At 50.0% G+C, this 21402-nt stretch overlaps 2 protein-coding genes and 2 non-coding genes across 4 annotated transcripts in view; 1 reads left to right on the top strand and 3 right to left on the bottom strand.

Moving 5' to 3' along the window:
* Positions 1–13865: 13865 nt before the first annotated feature.
* On the bottom strand, positions 13866–19687 carry RPL12 (ribosomal protein L12). Its single transcript, XM_034793324.1, has 7 exons — positions 19529–19687; positions 19018–19091; positions 17687–17785; positions 16623–16704; positions 15512–15598; positions 14061–14173; positions 13866–13962 (listed from the first exon to the last, which is right to left on the bottom strand). Exons 1-7 carry the CDS (start codon positions 19563–19565, stop codon positions 13957–13959), a joined length of 498 nt encoding a protein of 165 aa, XP_034649215.1. The 5' UTR covers positions 19566–19687; the 3' UTR covers positions 13866–13956.
* LOC117867280 lies at positions 15740–15867 on the bottom strand. The gene has a single exon (XR_004643347.1). It is a non-coding gene; the product is annotated as a small nucleolar RNA SNORA65 (small nucleolar RNA).
* On the bottom strand, positions 16949–17078 carry LOC117867281. Its single transcript, XR_004643348.1, has one exon. It is a non-coding gene; the product is annotated as a small nucleolar RNA SNORA65 (small nucleolar RNA).
* A 172-nt stretch (positions 19688–19859) lies between the features above and the next one.
* LRSAM1 (leucine rich repeat and sterile alpha motif containing 1) overlaps positions 19860–21402 on the top strand; it is a gene marked incomplete in the record, with an annotated part of 55449 nt that continues 53906 nt past the window's right edge. Inside the window, 1 exon segment of the mRNA XM_034793323.1 lies at positions 19860–20243.

The following is a 21402-nucleotide window of genomic DNA, read 5'->3' on the forward strand; positions in this document are numbered from 1 at the left end:
TGCAGTTTGGAAACACCATTGCTGCAAATCCATCCGCTGTCTTGCACATTGCCCAGTCACTGTCCTGCACAGCAGGAGATGATTAATGGCCCCCACTGTGGATTTCCTAACTCCCAATTGATTTCTGACTGACCAGTAGCAATCTGGTGTTGCAAGTTTCCACAGTGCAATCACCACTCACTTGTCCACTGTCAGTACAGATCTCCTTTTGGTATCCCTGTGCTGGAGGGTTGCAGCCAGCTCAGTGCACAGATCCAGAAATGTTGCCTTGCACATCCAAAAGTTCTGCAGCTACTGCTTGCCATCCCAAGTCTTCATTACCATGCAATCCCAACAGTCAGTGCTCTTTTCTCAGGTTTAGAAGTGGCCCTCCACCATCTGCAGCTGCTCCATGAATGCCACAAACAACCATGAATTGGTTTTCGCTGTCCCACAGCAATTTGTTCTGCAAGAAATTGTCATGTCCTCCACTAATCTGGTTCTTCTTGCCGCTCTGCAAATACTCCAGGATCTTGCACCCAGTTCTTGCAACGCTTATGACAATATTGCAGAGCTGTGCAGGCTCCATGCTTTTGATAGAGCTGGCAGACAGCAAAGAGGGCTGCACAGGTTTGTGGGATTTTTTAAAAAGATACAAAAATTATGGGATACAGATGACATTATGGGATGGCAACAGTTGAAAACTGGGAAGTTGACACCAACACTTCCAGTCACTCAGGTGACTCATTTTGTTCTCACCATGCATTGCCAAAACTTCCCAAAAGGCAGTGTGCTGGATGGTGGTGGGTTGCACAGTGGGATACCTTGTCATGGTTCACTGCACTGTGCATTGACAGAGACTCCTGGTGAGCACACGCACGCACACACATACACACTCAGAGCCAAGTATGCACGCATAGTAACTGTGGTGGCTTTATGCCAACATAACTTGCATCGAGATGAGTTTGTAGGGTAGACATGGCCACAATGACTGTGCTCCCTGATTGGACAGCAGGGCCAACAGATCACTATTTAAGCCTGGTAGTAACAACACCCTGATGGCTGCTCAATGTGTAAGCAGGGGAATGGTCCCACTATTGTGGGGAACTTTCCTGGCTTCTGCACTACCCCGGTGAAGTGGGCTAGTGAAAGGTGTGGCGACGACAGAGGAAAGGAAACAGAACGCCAGGTCTGTGGTAGCCAGAAAGCCTTAAAAGCCTCAAGCCGAAAAACCTCCCAGGAAAACTTTCCTGGGGTTTTTATTCTTTCTACCTCTCTGCTTACAACACTTCTAACTGGTTACATTCTTGCGCATAGGGAAAGCATACAGTGTACAACAACATGAGATAGCAAACCCATATCTTGTGCACGTGAAAGCCAGCTGCGAGGGAGACAAACAGGCCAGCCAAGAAGTTTCCCAAAACACAGACGCTGGGGTGAAGGCCACTCCTGCCTTGTAGCCATGGAAACAGTGTGCCGAAACCATGGGCTGGCAATTTGGGAGCTATGCATTCCTACAGAAAGGATCTGAGTCCTCGCTCCCACTTCCTTTACCCAGAGGCCTCCCTGCCCTTCAGGACTCCCCTTGCACTCTTCTGTCTGGCAGAGTCCTCATAAACCCCGACAAGGCTGGGCCCAGGATTCCTGGGGGGCTCGACCCCCAACCCTGCTGTGGTCACCCAGAACAGGGGCTAGGGTGTCCCAACTCTGGGGTACTCTCTTTGCACTGGGCACCTCCCTGACCCACTGATCATTTCATACAATTTAAAGCAAATACAAGTTGTTTAATTAACAATTAATTTTAAAAAAGAATAAGGAAAAATGGGAAAGGTTAAAGGAAAACACATCACCCCACTCTGTGGCAGGGAACATCACAAACAGTGTCTCTGGAACGTCAGGGCAGTTCAGTCTGTTCCTTGTAGGTCCCAGGCTCCTTCTCAGGCCCTGGCTGTGCTGCAGAGACGCTGCCGGTTGGATACTTGCTCTGGTGGTGGCCACACGCTCTCAGGCTCTAGGTGGCAGGACCCTTTTTTCCAGCATCGCCCCCGCCCGGTCGGAGTTACGATCCCCCTCCAAGTCTGGCCTGCAGAGCCTCTTGGCTGAGGCGTCTCCTTGTGCTGGGCCCACTGCCCAGGGTCCCCCTCCTCTCCCCAGCTGCTCACTGCACCCAGCTCCGGACGGCTCCAGCCCCAGCTCCAGCCCCACTCGGCCTCAGCACGGCTGCTGCTGCTGCTCTGCCTTCAGCTCCCTGGGCTGCTTGTCTGGCTCTGGTTGCTGCAGCTCTCCTCCCAGGGCAGCTCTGCTCTCTCTGGGCTGTGCTCTGGCTTTGGGGCTGCAGCTCTGCTCCCAGCAGCTCAGCTCGGGCCCCTGCTCTCTCCTTAGCTCGGCCCCACTCTGTCTGACCCAGGCAATTCCAGTTCACACGGAGGATGGGACGCCCCAGCCTCCTGATTCTCTGATTAGCTGCCCGCCCTGTCAATCAGGCTGATCTGGAGCATTGGCCTCTCCCCATTGTTCCTGGGGACTGTCCGTCTCAGGCTCCTGATTTGCCATCGACCCCTCCCCTTTTAGTGCTGGGAGCTAGCCAACCAAAACATTCCCACTGAATGTTAGTAAGGGGGCAACAGTCCCCTTACAAATGCATTCCACACCCACAGCTGCACCAGACCTGCTTCCTGTCCAGCCCTTGCTCCCGTCCTTCTCTGCTCCTCTACAGAGTCAGTCCCTGCCTGCCTCCAAACTCCTGATTTCTAATGCTCCAACCATTGGCTTGTATTTGACTCTGATGAGATGGCTTGCACCCTCAGCAAGTTCGCAGATGACACTAAGCCGAGGGGAAAGATAGATACACTGCAGGGTAGGGATAGGGTCTAGGGTGAGCTAGACAAATTGGAGGATTAGGCCAAAAGAAATCTGATGAGGTTCAACAAGGACAAGTGCAGAGTCCTGCACGAAGGACAGAAGAATCTCATGCACTGCTTCAGGCTGGGGACCGACTGGCTAAGTGGCAGTTCTGCAGAAAAGGACCTGGAGATTACAGTGGATGAGAAGCTGGATATGAGTCAGCAGTGTGCCTTTGTTGTCAAGAAGGCCAACGGCATATTGGGCTGTATTAGGAGGAGCATTGCCAGCAGATCGAGGGAAGAGATTATTCCCCTCTATTCGGCACTGGTGAGGCCACATCTGGAGTATTGCATCCAGTTCCACCCCCCCGGCCCCCCGAAAGGATGTGGACAAATTGGAGAGAGTCCAGCGGAGGGCAACAAAAATGATTAGAGGGCTGGGGCACATGATTTATGAGGAGAGGCTGAGGGAATGGGGGTTATTTAGTCTGCAGAAGAGAGGAGTGAGGGGGGATTTGATAGCAGCCTTCAACTCCCTGAAAGGGGGTCCAAAGAGGATGGAGCTAGGCTGTTCTCAGTGGTGGCAGATGACAGATCAAGGAGCAATGATCTCAAGTTGCAGAGGGGGAGGTCTAGGTTGGATATTAGGAAACACTATTTCACTAGGAGGATGGTGAAGCACTGGAATTGGTTACCTAGGGAGGTGGTGGAATCTCCGTCCTTAGAGATTGTTAAGGCCCAGCTTGACAAAGCCCTGGCTGGGATGATTTAGTTGGGGTTGGTCCTGCTTTGAGCAGGGGGTTGGACTAGATACCTCCTGAGGTCTCTTCCAACCCTAATCTTCTATGATTCTGGCTCTGCCTTCTGATTCTGCTCCAACCACTGGGTAGCACTGCCTACATCCCTGTGTGTGACAGGTGGTTCTGTGCTTGACGCAGTATCCAGCACTCCTCATAAAAAGGAGAAGGATGATGGTGTATTCCAAGAGGTGTGGTTCTCATCCCTGGCTTTCCAGTAGTTGGTCATGAGCTGCTTAATCCTCTCTCTGCACTGGTCATCAGGCTGGTGAATCCCCAATGCTGCCAGCTTCTTCACTATTTCCTGGTACACATGGTCATTTCTTGTTAAAATTACACTTTTTGCTCATCTCACACCAGAGAGTCACCAAAATCTGGCTGTGCCTATGACCCGGAAGCAGTGTGCTTGGCAAAGGACTTGTTCTGGTGGTGGCCATTGCAAATGCAGGAGCAGGTTCAATGCGTTTGCAGCTCAGCAATCAGAATAAAATTAAAGGGTTAAACACCGAGCTACTGTACTAGACCAAGAGGGACCACTTCTGTGTCTTGGGAGTCATTTACCACTCTTGGGATAGAGAGGCTAAACAACACAACAGTGTCAGCAAACTCTCAGGGCCTGAGTCTGGGGGGGCCTTGGCCCAGGCCCAAGCTGTGTCCACACTGCAAAATGATGGCATTTGGGCCTGAGCCCCCAGGGGAACCAGACTTGACCCTTCCACCCCTGTGGAGTTCTGGGCCCAGGCCCAAGTCAGACAGAATTGTGTGTAAACTAACAGGGGGTTGGGCTTGCCCCTGGGTCTGAGCCCAGGCTTACATCACAATGTGTACATACCCTAAGTCTCTCTGACGGGAGCCCTGCTTTGCACTGGTGCAGTGTCTCTACACTAGAGGTTTGAACTGATGTAACTGCTGGGGCAGAGTCCCCTAGTCTAGCCAGGCTCCAAGGCAGAGAGGGGAAGTGCCTTCCACAAGGTCAAGGCAGAGTGGGGAAGTGCCTTCCACAAGGTCACACAGGAAGGCTAGCAGAGTGGTTCCAGCTCCCCATGGCTGCTGCAATAAGGGAGAATGGAACCTACAAATCTTCAGAATACAGGGACATGCTGATGTCATACAGAGGGGAGCTATTGTTCCACCCAATGGCTGGAGGACAGTCCCCCTCCCCCCCAGACACAAGGGCAATCCGTCGCAGAAATGGAATATCAGCAAAAACTCACCAAATTTTTGGCCCAATACTACATGAACGGCAACCAGCACTGGAAACCACATGGGAAACCATTGCTTAACAAGCAGCACTCACAGTATCACTGGTAATGTTGGGCAAGCATGTTTAAAGAAGGGGAATTTTCTCGGTGCCCTCCTGTCTGCTGGGGCAGCTCCTGTGTGCCCAGGGGTTCTGCCCTTAGGATTGGTCACACACTCTGGAGGTGCCCATCTGAGGGTTTTTATTCTGCCCACAGAATCATGAGATTCTGATGCTGAGCTCAGGTTTGAAGAGTTAACTCAGGTGTCGGGTTTGAGCTATTCGCTAACAGGACACTTCCGTGACATTGTTAGAGCCCCCTTCCCTTTGGTTCACCAGGAGTTCAGGGGAATGGCACTGGGACATTATGCCATTCATATTCAGATCACAGATTTTAGTAAGTCCAGACTGATAGCAACCAAACATATCACAACCTGACAGCTGTTCATTGGCAGGGCAGCCGCGAGGTTGGTGGTCTCCAGTCACGGCATTCCCTCAATCTGCCATTTCACCCCAATGGGCACCCTTGTCTGCAATCCCAGTGTGACTGAGCTCCATGATTCATCTCAGGGCTGGGTGGGGAAGATTACTGCTGCCTGAAACCAGCATTGAATGCTCTGTCACTCCCTAGTGCAACATCCCAGGCCAGGCCCTGTGCACAAGGGCTGGCCACAGACCCAGTTCTTTACTGTTTTTTGTGCTGTTTTTGTTGATTCCTGTTATAGTCTGTTTGTGCCGCTCCCCACATGCTCAAAGGCGCACTCTTTGAACACAGCTGGTATGATTCTATTTTATCTGTATTTGAAGCTGGTATCAGCTCCGTACCTTAATACTCACCTTGTCACTTCTGTGTGTCACGGGGGCAGCTCCTCCCAGAGAGGGCTCAGCGCTGCCCAAGGCTGTGGGGAGGGACTGACGCTCAATGTGTGTCTTGTTTGCAGGGGTCGCCTGAATAGAGAACCCAGCACGCTTCTGTTCCCGCAGATCAGCGCGCTGAAGGGCAGCAGTAAGTACAAGTGCTTCAGTGGCCTAGGCTAGGGGGAATCCTGCCTTTGACGGTGCTGCGGACCAGAGATGAGCTCAAACTACTTAGCTCAGCCGAGCTTGGGGTGCTCAGATCCGGCATTTTGCCCCATAGCCATATTTAGTAGGGATGAGAATCTCAGCAGGAATGACAATACTCTCTTCAGCACAAGCTTTCCGGGGAATTTTCACAGTGAAATGCTTTATCCTAGGGCCAGCAACTACTCCTTTTTATTTATTAACAAATGGCTGCTGCTGGAAAGCGGGGCCTTCCCTTCCCTCAGCCAGGCCGGCAAAAGCCCCTGTCCTATCGTCACCTGATGCTCCCCTGCTGCCAACCTTGTATCCCCTGCCCTCCTCCTGTTGGGATACCAAGGAGGCAGGTGTGCACTGTGCCGGGTGGCTATGGTATGTCGGTGGCTACAATAGTCAGGCCGCAGGAGGCAATGGAGGCCGGCTCCCTCCCTTCCAAGTATCGTCATCCCTGCTGAGATTCTGGCCTCTACTCAATATGGCTCTGGGGCAAAATGCCAGATTTGAGCACCCCAAGTTCATCTCCAGTTCCTACTGGTCTCCAAGAACAGGCATGCCAAGGGGGCTTTCACTGGGGTTTGGGGAGCAGCACTTGGCAGCACACAGTTGCAGGAGAGGGAGAAAGGTTAGCAGTAGCACAAATAGCCAGGCTCCCCATTTGCACGCCCATCTGCCCGAGATCACGTCCCAGGAGGAAGCATTGCTAGATTCCTAAAGCCCCAGTCAGATTAGCCAGCCCATGTGTGGGGAGGAAACTTCTCCCAACATTCCAGACCTGCCCAATGCAACCACAATCGCAACCTAAAACGCTCTGCCGCTGGCTCTAACATGAAGGCCCGTGGTCCCCGCCACAGAAGAGTCCCTGGTGTTTGAGCACAGGGAGGAGAGACCCCCATGGTTTGGGTCTAGGATCCAGAAGCCCAAACGTACACTGAGGTCACAAGGGAGGTATCTGCATTCTGCAGCACCAGCCATGCCAGGAGCCCGCCCCACTGTGCCAGGGCAGGGGGGTGCCCAGAGCACAAGGTCTGTGAGGCAAGGCCAACCTACGCCTGTCACTCACCCTCCTACTGCACATCTACTGGAACAGCTGCTCCTGCTGTCCTCCACGATCCACCCAGCTCTGTCTTCACCCAGCTCTCCTCACAGGGGACCCCCCTCTCTTCTCACCAAACCATACCCCCGCTTTCCACGACAGGCCTCTCCTCGTCTCTCACCCTTCCACTCCCTCCCCAAAAAGCTATCTGCTCCCACTCTCCTCCCCACCCCACTGGGACAGGCTCTAGTTCTGGGTATTTCCCAACCAGTTGGATCAGACTTCTCCAAGCCCGTGCTGAGAGTGGCCTCCTCCTCCTCCACCCACAGAAGCACCAGGCTCTTGCTAGCACTGTGCCCCAGTGCCTTGTGCTGCTGCTGAGTCCAGCTGAGAGGCAGTTGGCAGAGGGGCTCGGGGCTCCTGTGTAGCCACGAGTGGCTCTATAGTGTTTAGAAGGCGTAGCATTGCTGTGCTAGAGCCACCTCCCACATGCCAGGGCACTGGCTTGGGCTGAACCAACCCAGGGATCTGATTGCTAAAACCTGGGACGGTACTGAACAGATGAGGGCTGCTGGCAGCTGTGCTTCCCCTGAAAGCCCAGCCAGCTCTGGAACAGCCCTGGAGCATGTAACTTACAGACGGGGCATGGACCACGCAGCTGGCCCTTTACCCCAATGAGCTTGGCTCCTTCACCACGTTGTGCTGTTTTCCTAGGTTACAGAGAGGCAATGGGTAGCCGGCCACCGCTGGTCATCAATGTGGATAGCCCTGGACCAGCTGCCTACTCGCCCCCCACCATGAGCTACAAGGAGAGCAGTGCTCCAGCCTACACTTTTGGGAGGAAGACACCCCCTAGAGGTACTCAGTGGGATGACCTGCTTTCAGTCACTGACGAGATGTCTCCCCTAGCTCCCTAGGGCATGAGTTGTGTCTTTGTTCTGTGTCTGGACAGCACCTAGCACCATGGTGTCCTGGCCCAGGACTGGGCCTGCTACATCCTACCCCAATCTAAACAATACTGGTATGTTTAACTTTTTGCCCTGGGACAGGGAGTAGTGAACTGCACAGCTGTGGCTTGGTGAATTTGTTATTTCAGTCAGCTCTTCCCAAGTCCTATCAAGAGCTTGTATAGGTGGAGCAAAGGGCTCCTGGATGAAGGGAACAGCTCCCCAAACGTACCCTTTGCTGGTTGTTTTCTCCAGAGGGTGGAGGCCGCAGATCCTGGCAGAAGTCCTGGTTCCAGAGCAAAAGCCCCTTTACCAGGAAGGCGGATTTTAACACTGAGAGCAATGTAGGTGATGCTTGTTTTTCTCTTTGGTTGAATCTTTACAAATTCCTCTCCCCCAACAGAGCTCAGACTGGAAAAAACAGGAGGTGGTGTTCTCCCAGGCTCTGTCCTCTGCCAGCCCCACCCATCTGAGACAGAATGAGCAGCCATGGCATAGACTGTGTTTCTCACTCCTCTGGGTGCAAAGAGCCTTCATGGTGGGGAAAAAAGATTATTGCATGGCCCCGGACCTTGTGCAGCCATTCACAGCAGCCCAGAGCCAGTGCAAAAGGCTTGCCATTGGGAGCTGGTAGCATTTTACATCCACTCTGCATGAGTTTTACACTGGTGTACATGACTGTCCAAGGCACAGGGCAGGGATGGAAGAGGCTCAGAATCCAGTTGAGCCTGTGGCCAGCAGGATGACACAGGCAGTCACAGTCACATGGGGAGGATACCTCAGGCAGTAGGGGAAGCAGATGGCAAAGATAGACAGTGTAGTCACAGGTTTCAGAGTAGCAGCCATGTTAGTCTGTATCCGCAAAAAGAACCAGGAGTACTTGTGGCACCTTAGAGGCTAACAAATGTATTAGAGCATCAGCATTTGAGTGTAGTCACAGCATTTAAAGAGCTCTACATCACCGAGTAGAAGTGGAGGAGCCTGGAGCCTCAGCAGCTGAGGCTTTGGAGTCTGCAGGCTGCTCCTCTTCACTAACGATCACCCTGACCATCACTTTAGCCACCCATGACCTCACCCTTTCTGTTAACTGAGGGGTCCCTGAGTGTTCTAGACCCTCTTTCCCCATAGACCCATGGTGCACGAGTCTCCTTGATGCTCCTGCAGTGGGATCTGCCCTGCACAGTAATGTCTGTTGCTTTGCTTAGCTCTGTGCTTTGATAAGAATAACTCTGTTCTGGTAGTGGCCGTCTCCATTCCACTACACTCAGCCCTCGACCCTGGGCCCCCGGCAGGCCAGCAGACCAGGGTACCCGAGCTACAGCATTGGGAGAAAGGGGAAATTCAGCCTGGTCAGCAAAGGTGAGTGCTCTGATCAGGGCCATAACTGGGTGGGCGAAGCAGGGCAGCAGCCCAGGGCACAAAGCCATGGGGGTGGAAAAATGACCAAAAAAACCCCATAGGGGGCGCAAATATGCTTACTCACCCCAGATGCTAAAATGCCTAGTTACGGCTCTGCTATTAAGACCGACTCCTCCAAAGTTCCTGTGCCCAGTAAGGTGGGCTCCTCTTAATTCTCTGACCATCTTCCCCAGCACAACTCTCTGAGCTGCTGGCTTACACTTCACTGCGATGGATGGGTCCCTCTCTTCTGCCTAGCTGATCTCAGTGCAGCTCTCAGCATTAGCAGTACTCTGTTGTTCAAGGCCTCATTTAAGAAGCGTGCTTCCCAACACCAAGTGTCCGTAGTCTCTTGGTCTATCCAAGGCCATGATCAAGTGTCTTGATGTTTTTGGTCTTTTGGCCTTGAGATGAAAACCTTGTCTTTGCTTCTGGGACCTTGAAGTGAAAAAATATATTCTACTGTAACTCTCTAGCTGTCCCCCATGCAGACACTGAGAAGAGCTGGCATTTTACCTCTTAAAAGGACATGGTTAAAGTATCAGAGGGATAGCCGTGTTAGTCTGAATCTGTAAACAGCAACAGAGGGTCCTGTGGCACCTTTGAGACTAACTGTTAGTCTCAAAGGTGCCACAGGACCCTCTATGGTTAAAGTATTTTTTTTCCCATTCTTTTTCTTCACTGTTACTCAGCCTCATAAAATTTTGCCCACTCAAGGAGGGGTGTGACTTGACAAGGCAGGTAAAATACACATCAAACCAAAAACCTGTTAGCTCAAACACAGCACGTTGTTGCTGTAGAGCTACATGTGAACACAGGAGTTGTACACTGTAGTTGGTTGTTGAAAAGTCACAACACCTGTATATTATGGGAGCTACAGTCCTAGGGCCTGATTCTAAGCTGTTAGCAAGACAATAGGGCAGACCCCCAACACCACTATCTCTTCGAAGTGTCTCCAGATTTTGTTTTAGGCCTGAGTTTGGTGTCATACTTTCCCATTTATTTTTCCAGATGCTCAAATTAATCCAGCACCAAATAAATATGACACAACACCAGCGTATTTCCAGGTGTTGCAGACCTCACCTTCTTATTCTATAAGAAGCCGGCCACAGGGGACTCATCAATGGGACAGTTCAGGTAAAGAAACATCAAAACCCTCTGCAATTAAATCTATTGCTCTCTGGCTGCATATACACTTCACCATGCACGCTGAACAGCAGTTAGCTACAGCATACTCCTTGTTCTTTTAACTCCCCACACACTCCCTGCATTATTGCAATTCATAGAATAGCAGGGTTGGAAGGGACCTCCGGAGGTCATCTAGTCCAACCCCCTGCTCAAAGCAGGACCAATCCCCAGACAGATTTTTACCCCAGTTCCCTAAATAGCCCCCTCAAGGATTGAATTCACAACCCTGGGTTTAGCAGGCCAATGCTCAAACCACTGAGCTATCCCCCCCTCCCCTATTCTTCTTACCATGTTCCCATTTCTCTTCCTCTCTGAGATTTTTCAGGGGAAGGGACGGAGCAGACAGATGCCATTGTTGAAAACATGGGAGTAGGTCCTGTCAAGCTGGACACTAATAATTTCCACACTCATTGGTAACAGTGAAAACTGATCGAGCAGAAGTTACAACCTTTATGAAGATAAAACAGATAGCAGCAGCCAACCTGGGGACCACATATTTTGTCAAAGTTCAGTATGAACTAGAAAACATTCAGTTCTATTCTACATGGGAAAGTACCCACAGCAAAATAAGCAGTTTTGACTTAGTCCAGTGGTTCTCACTATGGGTCATGACTCAATTTTTCTGCACTGTCTTTTTGACAATTCTGTGCTGGTTTAAAAAAAAAAATCATTCCCCCCACCCACATTACTATAGTAGCTGAAGTGTAGAGCTGGCCTTGGTTGGCATTTGGACCAGAGAATTTTCAGATTTACAAGATTGTCAAGAGTTTAGCTCCTATTTAGGTACCTCAAGAAGTAGCAAGGTTTTTAGGATTGCTCAGCATCCCCTTGAAAATCTGACCTCAGAACACAGGAATTTCTCTCCCGAAAAAGGGAAGCTGAGATAGAAAGATGGAAATAGGGACTGCTTTGTTCTAATCCCAGCTGACACCACCTCAGCAGCCAGGTTGGATAAGTTACTTGAGCTCTCTGGCTCAGTTTCCCCTTGTAAACTGGAGAGGTGAGCTGGGGTGGGAGGTAGCACATATGCTAGGTAACAGCTGCAAAGTATTTTGAACATGAAAGGCTGGACAGTTGACTATTGTTCATATTTAGGAGATGCACAACATTGCACACACACTATTGTAAATACTTCCAGAGACACATCCCTGACCTTCACACCATGAAGAGTAGGCTGTTCTAGCTCAGGAGTTACCCAGCAAAGGCTGCATTGTGTTTTGAGTTACAAGTTGTAGCCTGGTTCAAACAGACTGTATAATTGGCCCGATAGGAGTGGATGTTACACTGAGATGAGGAAGCCAGGACAAAAACCATGTACAGAATGTGGCTTTTACACACAGACTAAATATTTTAGGAGTAAATTCTGTGGTGAAACTGCCATTGTAAGTAGGAATGGCCCAAAGTTACTGGTGCACTGGGCACAAATCACCGAAAACATGCACTGGTGTTCCTGCCTAGGGTGATCAGATAGCCCAATTTTATAGGGACAGTCCTGATTTTTGTGTGTTTCTCTTATATAGGTTCCTACAACTCCCCCTCTCCTTGTCCTGATTTTTCATATTTGCTGTCTGGTCACCCTATTCCTGCCATTCATGTATTTGGCTATTGTTATGTGCAGTTACCCAGCCTAGCTCTAAAATTACTATTTTAAGCTCTCTGGAAATCTAGCTCTTCGAGCATTGTTTAAATTAGTACTTTTCCATTGAAGGGGTGGTTCACTTATTCTAGCATGTAGGCTCCTGCACTAGGGTATCTTCATAACTGGCACATTTAAATTAAAACAAGCAGGCTGCAGCATCTGAATTTCATTGGGTCTCTCTACATCTAAACAACCCAGACAGACACATCAAGTGGGGCAGAAGCAGCTATGGAGTTGGTTGTTATGAGCTTGAGGATTTCACCTACAGCTGTAAGATGCATTTCACATGCTAGTAATTAATTCATGGACACAGCACTAAGATCCTGTTTTCATGTTGTTAGGAAAGCCACTGGTGAAATGCTGAGCAGAGACTCTTAGAGGGAGCCTTTTAGTACTAAGAGAAGGGCAGATAGTCCACAAGTTTAAAATGTACCAGCTGCTGGATTCTCTTCCTTTCAGGGAACACGCCAGGACCAGGATTATATGATGTTGAGAAGGGGCACAGAGCTCGTTTGCCCAGCTCCCCAAGTGTCATCATCCAGGGCATCAGAAGACCTAAGAGACATGAAACCGGGCCCTTCACAACTCTCTGAACAGGAGCTGCAAAGACCAAACTTTGCTCAATTTCCATCTGCTTGACAGCAGCCAATGTAGCGTGTTCATCAAAGAGGCTCACAAAGTTAACAGCCTAAGATTCATTATGCCGTATACTTTATTACTAAGTCACCTCCCTACACTGTGATTCTGATCAGAAACTACCTGTTAATTCAGAGGCAGAAGAACAAGCCCAGTACACCTAAAAAGCCTGGAGCTGTACTGTAATAATGGGTAGCTTTCGCTGTTAGAAATTGAGGATGCTGCCATTCACCACACACTTACTAGTAATAAACCCTTGAAAATTGAATATTTGAATTGGACTAGGTGCCTATTACACACCAAGACTGAGGGTGCCTGCCTTCACTACCACTCAGGTTGAGGCATTGGGAAGCACTCACTTTTCACCTGTTATTAAAACTGATTTGTCCAAGTATATTTAACATGGCTGGGTGTTCAGGAGAAACTTTCCATTTAAGAGGGTAGCGTTATATGTCAGGATCATACTGTATCCTGTTTCATCACTACCATGCATAAAAGCTTCATAATTTAAATGAGTTAGTGCTTAAGCTAGCCACCTGAACAATCTGCCTGCAGGCTGTACTACATTTTAAACCATGACTGCAGTTCTCCATAGCCTACACATGCAAAGATATCAGTATTATTTATGCTCTTCTAGCTGCTAGGTACACATAGCACTTGAGCATAAATTAAGATTTGCACAGATTTACTATTCTAAATAAACCACCTGCTGGTGTCATAGCAAATATGACTAAGTAACTTCTGACAAGCAGTACATATATTTATGATGGCAAGTTTTAAGAGGGATAGGAGTTAAGCAAAGCCAGTTCAAGTACAGTGGCACTTTATGTTCTACAACATGAGGTATTGTCTCTAATTCTAATGGAGACTATCTCCACTTTTAACCTTTGTAACATTTCTGTAGCATGTTTTCTCCATTCCAAAATGCAGGGGGTGTCTCAAGTACAACCAGTTAGCGTAGTTCACTGTGTGACCAGAAAAAATCCTGTAATCTTGATGTGGCATGTGGCAGAATACAGACTGTCTGGAACCAACCATGTGTTTGGATTCCAGCATTTTGCACCTTCAGATGACAACCTAAATCCTGTATTTAAACTACCAGACCATTCTCAGACAACTGCAGGTTTTATTGAGGTTTCATAATTGTTACAAAAAAATCTTAATTAACTTTCATGTTGTGAGTTCTTGGCTTCCGTCTCAGTTCTGTTGAAAAAAAGAAAAAAAAAATAAGCCTCCCATTAGTAAAGAGATATTTGTTCATAGTCAATGCTAGTCAATTTCAACTGAAGTTTGAGACTCACAGCTGGGCACTCTATTGTGCCACTGTTGATGTCGTCAATGACATCATGAGGATGTCTGCCATCGATATTGCAGCCAACAGACTGAGCAGTTCCTAGAATCTCCTTAATGGTTCCTGTAACAGAGAGACTACATCTTAGCCCCACCCCACAACACAGTGGTGTGACATAGACCAAGCCTGACTTGCTTTCAGAGTTCAGCTTTTTCCATTAGAAGAATATGGGGGGGGGGGGGGGGGGAGGGGGGGGAGGGGGGGAAGTGCCCCTGCTAGGTATGTTGGTAGCAGCAATCAGTGACTTATGACAGCATGTTACTTCCTGTGCACATCTCCCACCTGGTGGAAGTCTTAAATTCTGAAGTGTTTGATGAATGGGTGCAAGGAGGCTTGGCATGTGTTATATGGGATGCTCCTGGGGTCCAGTGACCCCTAAAAAATGGAGGTGCAGACCCCTGTGGAAATCTTAGGCATAGTCTGGGGATCGCCAGGGATTGATGGAATCACAGGTTGAAAGCTACTGCCCTATGCCATTTTTCTACCTATACAAGCCATAACCTCCATTCTCAGAGGTCTGCAAGGTGCATTAGCAGGATTCACAGCTGAGGGGCTAATGAGCATATCCTGGAATGTGGGTCTCCTGCATGAGTGCAGAGCATTGACATACCCAGGAGATAACCTAGAAAGGTCACTGATGTTTCAGGACAGACAGGAAGGTACATGGAACCTTCCAGAAGGACATTCACAAGTTCCCTTGGGGGGGAGGGATAGCTCAGTGATTTGAGCATTGGCCTGCTAAACCCAGGGTTGTGAGTTCAATCCCTGAGGGGGCCACTTGGCAATCTGGGGCAAAAAAAAAAAAATCAGTAATTGGTCCTGCTAGTGAAGGCAGGGCCTGGACTATCTTTCAAGGTCCCTTCCAGTTCTAGTAGATGGGATATCTCCATTAATAATCCCCCTTAATAGCTGACTTGGCTGAATGTAAGACAGGCCTGTTACTAAATGGGTCTGACCAACTTCTAAGGCTAAGGTATCTTGAGAAACTGAATCAGATATGCAAGCTACTCAAGAGGATTTATATTGTACTTTAGGAAGCTAGCTAATGCCCAGGTACCTGTCAGCAGAGGACCAGTTAGTCCCCTTTGGGAACAGACTGCACTGTGACAGGGTCAGAAGTATGGGGGGAAAAAAACATGTTCTGCCTCTGCCAGCTTGACTGTCCAATGCTCTGAAACTACCACTTCACACCAGGAGTATTGTAAGTGAAAACCTACAGCAGAGGCTGAAGTTGCTGGCATGGAGCCCAGAGCTGCACTGTAGGCCAGCTAGTGGGTAGAAGAGCAGGATGAGGGCCTCTGCAGCCCATCTGAGTTCAGAAGGCAGAGCTGGTTCAGGCACTCAGGACCAGCCTATGGCAGCCACCACATTAGTAACCCACTAGCAGCATACTGCTCTTACCAGACAGCTCCCGGGCCAAGGACCTGTGCCTCATCTGGCGTGCGATGTTTACTATCTCATCAAAGCTGACACTGCCACTGTGTTTAACTGTGAACAAAATCAAACCACCCCTGAGTTCTCTGAAAAGTATTAACCAAATCAGTTCAACTTCTCAGCCCTGGGAGTGGAGAGGGTAGGGGGATAATACACCAGCACACTCATTCCTTATGAGGTCTTGGTTTTATCATCGGGTGTTCCCAGACTTTGGCACAGAGTTACCCACAGAGAGAATAACCCTGTTTCCTAAGCTGGCGTTTTCTATCAGCTCACCACTGGATTGTACCAGCCACTTCATACTAGACAGGTACAGTGGCAGGTGGCTGTTTTACTCAAGTTTTAGACAAGTCAATCTCCAGCTAGTCCAGGGGTTCTCAAACTGGGCATTGTGACACCTCAAGGAGTCACGAGCTGTAGGCTCCAAACCCTGCTTTGCTTCCAGCGTTTATAATAGCATTAAATATAAAAATGTGTTTTTAATTTGTAAAGGGGGGGTGTCACACCCAAGAGGTTTGCTGTGTGAAAGGGGTCACCAATACAAAAGTTTGGTAACCATTGAGCGGGTCATACAAGTACATCATCCACAGGCAGATCATTTCAATTCCCTGCATCCTAGGGAGCAATTTTCCCTTCAGATAGATTTGGATTGTACTTCTGTGCTTTGCAGGTTGGAATCTCGAAGTGTTTCACAACATTAATGAAGACCCACAATCCCCTACAAGGTTGGCAAATATCCCCATTTTGCAGAGGAGTAAACTGGAGGCAGGCAAGTTAAGTGACAGCCAGCCAGATCTGGGCTGGCTGGATGCACCACTTAGCACTAGTAACCAATGGAAGTTAGCAAAACGGAAATCTTAGGGGGCAGGGATAGCTCAGTGGTTTGAGCATTGGGCCTGCTAAACCCAGGCTTGTGAGCTTAATGCTTGAGGGGGTCACATGGAGATCTGGGTCAAAATCAGTACTTGGTCCTGCTAGTGAAGGCAAGGGGCTGGACTCAATGACCTTTCAGGGTCCCTTCCAGTTCTATGAAATAGGTATCTCTATATATTATATTATTATTATAAATTAATCTTACTGTTCTTCTGTTTCTTCCTGTCACGAGGAGGCTCCTTGAGGGCTTTGATGATTAGAGCAGAGGCAGAAGGGACAACCTCAATCTAAATGGGGGAGAGGCACATGTTTTCTTTAGGAGATACTGAGGTCAGAAAGCAAAGGCAGAATCCTTGACAGAAGAACTAGTCAGTCTCAGGACAGAGCTAACTAAACACATCCTCCGACTCACACAGAATTGTAATTAACCTAAATACATTGTATTTACTAGAAAATAATTACAATCACCCTCCCACCTGTGTGTACTGGACATGCCTGTTACTATTCTTCTCTATGGAAAGACACGTGACTCAATGTTCCCAGCCTTTCGGCACAGAGCTCTCCACAAACAGAATAGCCCTGCTTCCTAAGCTGGGGATTCCTCTCAGCTCACCACTGGAGTACACCAGTCACTTCAGTACAAGACAGGTATGGTGGTAGGTGGCTACAAGTATACTAAAGAGCCGTTGGAATATTTTGGTTTGGCACAGTGTTCCCCTGGTCTAAAAACTTGCTCTCCACCTCCCACCTCCAGTATTTATCAGTCAAAGGTTACACCTGAAATACTCTCTCAATGGTCTTGGAACCATGACGACAACACTAATATGATACCAACCCTGGCAGACCGATGAACCCATTTGTTTCTCTCCGCTCTGTTGTCATTAACCTTGATGGTCAGTTTGATGCCTGCTCTTGACTCAGACACACACAGCTATTTCTGAGCACAGTGAAAAACACAGCACCGTCGGTCTAGACAGCCCTGAATTACACACTGAAATGCAGCCGCCTCTGGATGGTGGGCCAGAGGCAGTTCTGGTCTTGGATACTCCCCAGCTCTTCAGAGCCTACAGAGATTAGGAAGGACTTTGTTTTTAAGGTCTTGTCCAGGAGACCCCCACACAGTAAACTGCATGGAACTCATTTTATCTACCTCGAAAGGATGAAGGGCTGAGTCGACCCTGCCGGGATTGACATTTGTGGTTCCAGCTAATCCAGGTGTTTCAAGCCTGGCGCTTCTACCACTAAGCCATCCCTTCTGGCGTTTAGTACCTGAGCTTGCCTGTTCTGGATAGTGAGTTTCACTGTGATCCTCAGCCCCTTCCAGTCACCTGTTGCCTTGGCGATGTCATCACCAACCTTTTTGGGAGACTGAAGACAAGAACAAGCATTTAATTGACTTTTTCTCTTCAGAATGACATTTTCCAACACACTCATTTATTTGAGCTCTTGTATTATGTTGTACACTTCATGCCCTGTACCTGAAGTTATTTTTATTGTTGTATTTGAAAGATTCCCCTCTTGCCAAACAGCCAGCTAAATTCACTGATGTAAGCAAATACAAACCCTCCTGTGTATCTCTGCAATCTCATGGAGAGAGAAGTGCCTCAGCAGAGCAAGCCACAAACCCAGAAGTGGCAGCAGGGACTGCTGGACACACATTAGACAGCTTTCTGCAGCTTCTCCTCTGCCCTGACTGGCCATTTGCACCAGGCCCCTCCAACCCTCAGGCCTTGGCTACACTTGCGCTGTACAGCGCTGCAACTTGCTGCGCTCAGGGGTGTGAAAACGCCCCCTCCCCCCGAAGTGCAGCGCTGTAAAGCGCCAGTGTAATCAGCGCCTGCAGCACTGCAAGTTACTCCCCTCGGAGAGGTGGCGTACATCCAGCGCTGCAAGAGAGAGCTCTCGCAGCGCTGGTGGCGTGACTACACCACCAGCACTGTGAATTCCCAAGTGGAGCCAAGGCCTGAGTCATTCCCCATCACACTTCTCACTCCCTTCAATGGCCTTTTTATTTTGCTAATCTTCCTCCCCTTCCCCCTCAAAAAACCCAGCTCAATATCACAGCCCCCTCACACGCAGGGAGGTACACTAACATGTTCACACACCACACCCAAAGAGATACAATAGTCCAGTTATACAAAAACAATGCTAAATTCAATTTCTTGCACATTTGCTCTCAGCCCAATCACAAGTATCAAACTCACATCTATGACAAACCCTACAGCATTTTAGAAGAGCCAACGCTTTTTATGTAGAGCAATTTTCATGCACTGAGAGTAGCTGAACACTTTACAGAGACTGCTAAGGAAGTAAACAGAATTCCTAGCTAAAAGGGAAGTGGGTACACTGGATTCCTGTAGTTAAAGAGGCAATTGACTCAATCTAGCTCAGGACTCACACATAGTTAGATTTCAGCTCATGGCTATTCTGCAGTGGGGTTTTAGAGGTTCACGTTGGGACAAAAATCTCTAGCTTAGACTAAAGTAATTTAACCCTAATTATACCCTTTTAATAGATTAGCCATCCAGGTATCAGTTACAGCAGCATCTGTTTTAATACCGTGAGCTACATATAGCAACATCTTTCCCAGCACTACTTACCAAACCCAAAGGGCCGATTTTAGGTGCCAGCGCAGAAGTGGCACCGACCTCCCCACCAGTGCATCTCAGGAACACTAAGGTAAAAGCAATACAGAGAGGTCAGGGAGCTCACACAGCCCGCGGTCCCTTGTAAGGCTTTGCTATAGCCACCTGCACCCACTAACGAACCCCAACGCAGCACGTGCAGCCTGAGCTGCCCACGGAGAACAGCAGCCACGTGGCACCCAGGGCCGTAGCCCAGGCCCCAGCCAGGCGGCAGCTGCGCAGGGGACACCGGCTGGCCGTGTCTCAGCAGGCGGGAGGGGATCGGCTGTAACGCTGCACAGCCCCCGGCTGACCGGGGCGCGCTCAGGACCCAGGCCGGGCGCCGGCAAAGCAGAGCGCGCCAGGCCGCCCCACGTCAGACAGCAGCGCAGCGCCGCGCTCGGCTCCCCGCCCGGGCACAGCGGCTCCCCGGCGGGTCGCGGCCCCAGACGCTGCATCTCCCGGGCCGCCCCCCCAACCAACGTACCGACTTTGATCTCGTTGGGGTCGAACTTGGGCGGCATGGTGGCGGCGGGCCCGAGCCAGATGGAGCCGGATCGGGGGCGCGAGACACAGGCAACTTCCCGTCACCTCCTGGCCAAGGATAGCGCGCACAAGAGACCGGAACCGCCTCCGATCGCGCAACATATACTAGCCGAGATCTCGCGAGACACATGCAAGCCACACCCTGGCCACCATGTTAGCTGTGGGCAAGAGCCCCCAGGAGGGCGGGGGAGCTCACCCGCCATGTTGTGTGTGGGCAAGGCCCCCAGAGGCGAGCTAGCCGCCATGTTAGGTGTGGGCAAAGGCCCCAGCAAGGAGGTTTTAGTCGCCGTATCAGGTGTGGGCACAGAACTCCGCGGAGGGAGAGGCCCAGCCGCCATGTTATCTGTGGGCAAGGCCCCCAAGGAGGGAAGGCCAAGCGGGGGCCTAGGTCTCTCCCCTTCCCTCACATCAGGCCCTGGTTCCTAGCGAGGAACGGGTGGGTCGCACGATAACAGATCCCCCGTCTAGCTGCAGGTCCCTATGACTTCGGATCGCGGAGTGGCTCGCTGTGTAAGCACAGCCCTCGCCAGGCCCAAGCGAATGGGACGCTCTGGCCTCTCTTGTGGCTCATCTCTGTGGCGGGTAGGTTAGGTCATGTGACCCCGCAGCCGAGGGGGCGGGGCACCCGGAAGTCCCTATTATGACAGCGGAAAGTGGTGAGTAAGGGGGCGAGATCGGGCATGAGATAAGTCCGCCTGGGGCAGTGCCTGGGGGCGGGGAGGGGAGGGGCTGTCTGTGGGGCTCCCCGCCGCCTCTGGCTGTAGCCGTCTGGGGCTCCTGGCGTTGCCCCGGGCTCGCTGAGGCTGGGCTGGCTGTACCACCGCGCAGGTGGCCAAGGTCCCGTGGGGCTCCCCCGCCAGAGGTTTCCGTGACAAGCTGGGGGGAGGGCTCCCCCTCCCGGCCCCGCTGTTCGGCCTGAGCTGGGAGGGGAGCGGCTGGTTGCCTTGGCGTTGTCCCCCTCTTTCAAACTGCCCGTCAGCCTCCCGTCCTCTCCGTCCTGGCGAAGGCCCCTTCCTGCCTCTGATGGGTTCTGCACCCAGGGGAGATTCTGGCTGCACAGCTGAGTGGCTGGCTCGGGGCTTGTCAGTATCTTCAGAGACAGGCTGGCACAGTCACCCTTTGCACATCGCAGGTGATATAAGGTACATGATAAAAGAAGTGTATCACAAGGCCGTGCAACTTAGCATGCTCAGCACAGGTGTGATGTGCAAATAATACCCAGAAAACTGTTACAAGAACATTATTAAAGGTTTGAAGTTCAGGCATGATTCAAAGTTAGGAAATGCCAGTATTCAGATTGGAAATAAGGTGTAAATGTTTAACAGTGAGGGTAATTAACCACTGGTGCAACTTACTAAGGGTTGTGGTTGATTCTCCATCGCTGACCATTTTTAAATCAAGACTGGCTATTTTTCTAAAAGATCTGCTCTAGGAATTATTTTGGGGCAGGTCTGTGTTGTATAGAAAGTCAGACTAGTTAATCACAATGGTCCCTGCGGGCCTTGGAATGTATGAAAGAGTGCTTGTGAAACCTTAAATCAACCTCCTTGTGTGTATGTATGATACAGTCTGTAATTACATGGTCATATGGTATTTGACATATTGACACCCACATGTGTCATCAGTGTGGTTAGAACCTTTAGATCCACCACATAGACCTCGGCCACTTGAGCTAATGGAGTAACTGATAGCAGGTTGTGCACTGGAGGAGAATAAGAACATAAGAATGGTCATGCTTAGGGTTACCATACATCTGGATTTTCCCGGACATGTCCGGCTTTTTGGGCTCCAAATCCCCTTCCGGGGGGAAATCCC

The sequence above is a fragment of the Trachemys scripta genome, chromosome 17, assembly GCF_013100865.1.
Source record: "Trachemys scripta elegans isolate TJP31775 chromosome 17, CAS_Tse_1.0, whole genome shotgun sequence".
Lineage (NCBI taxonomy): Eukaryota > Metazoa > Chordata > Testudines > Emydidae > Trachemys > Trachemys scripta.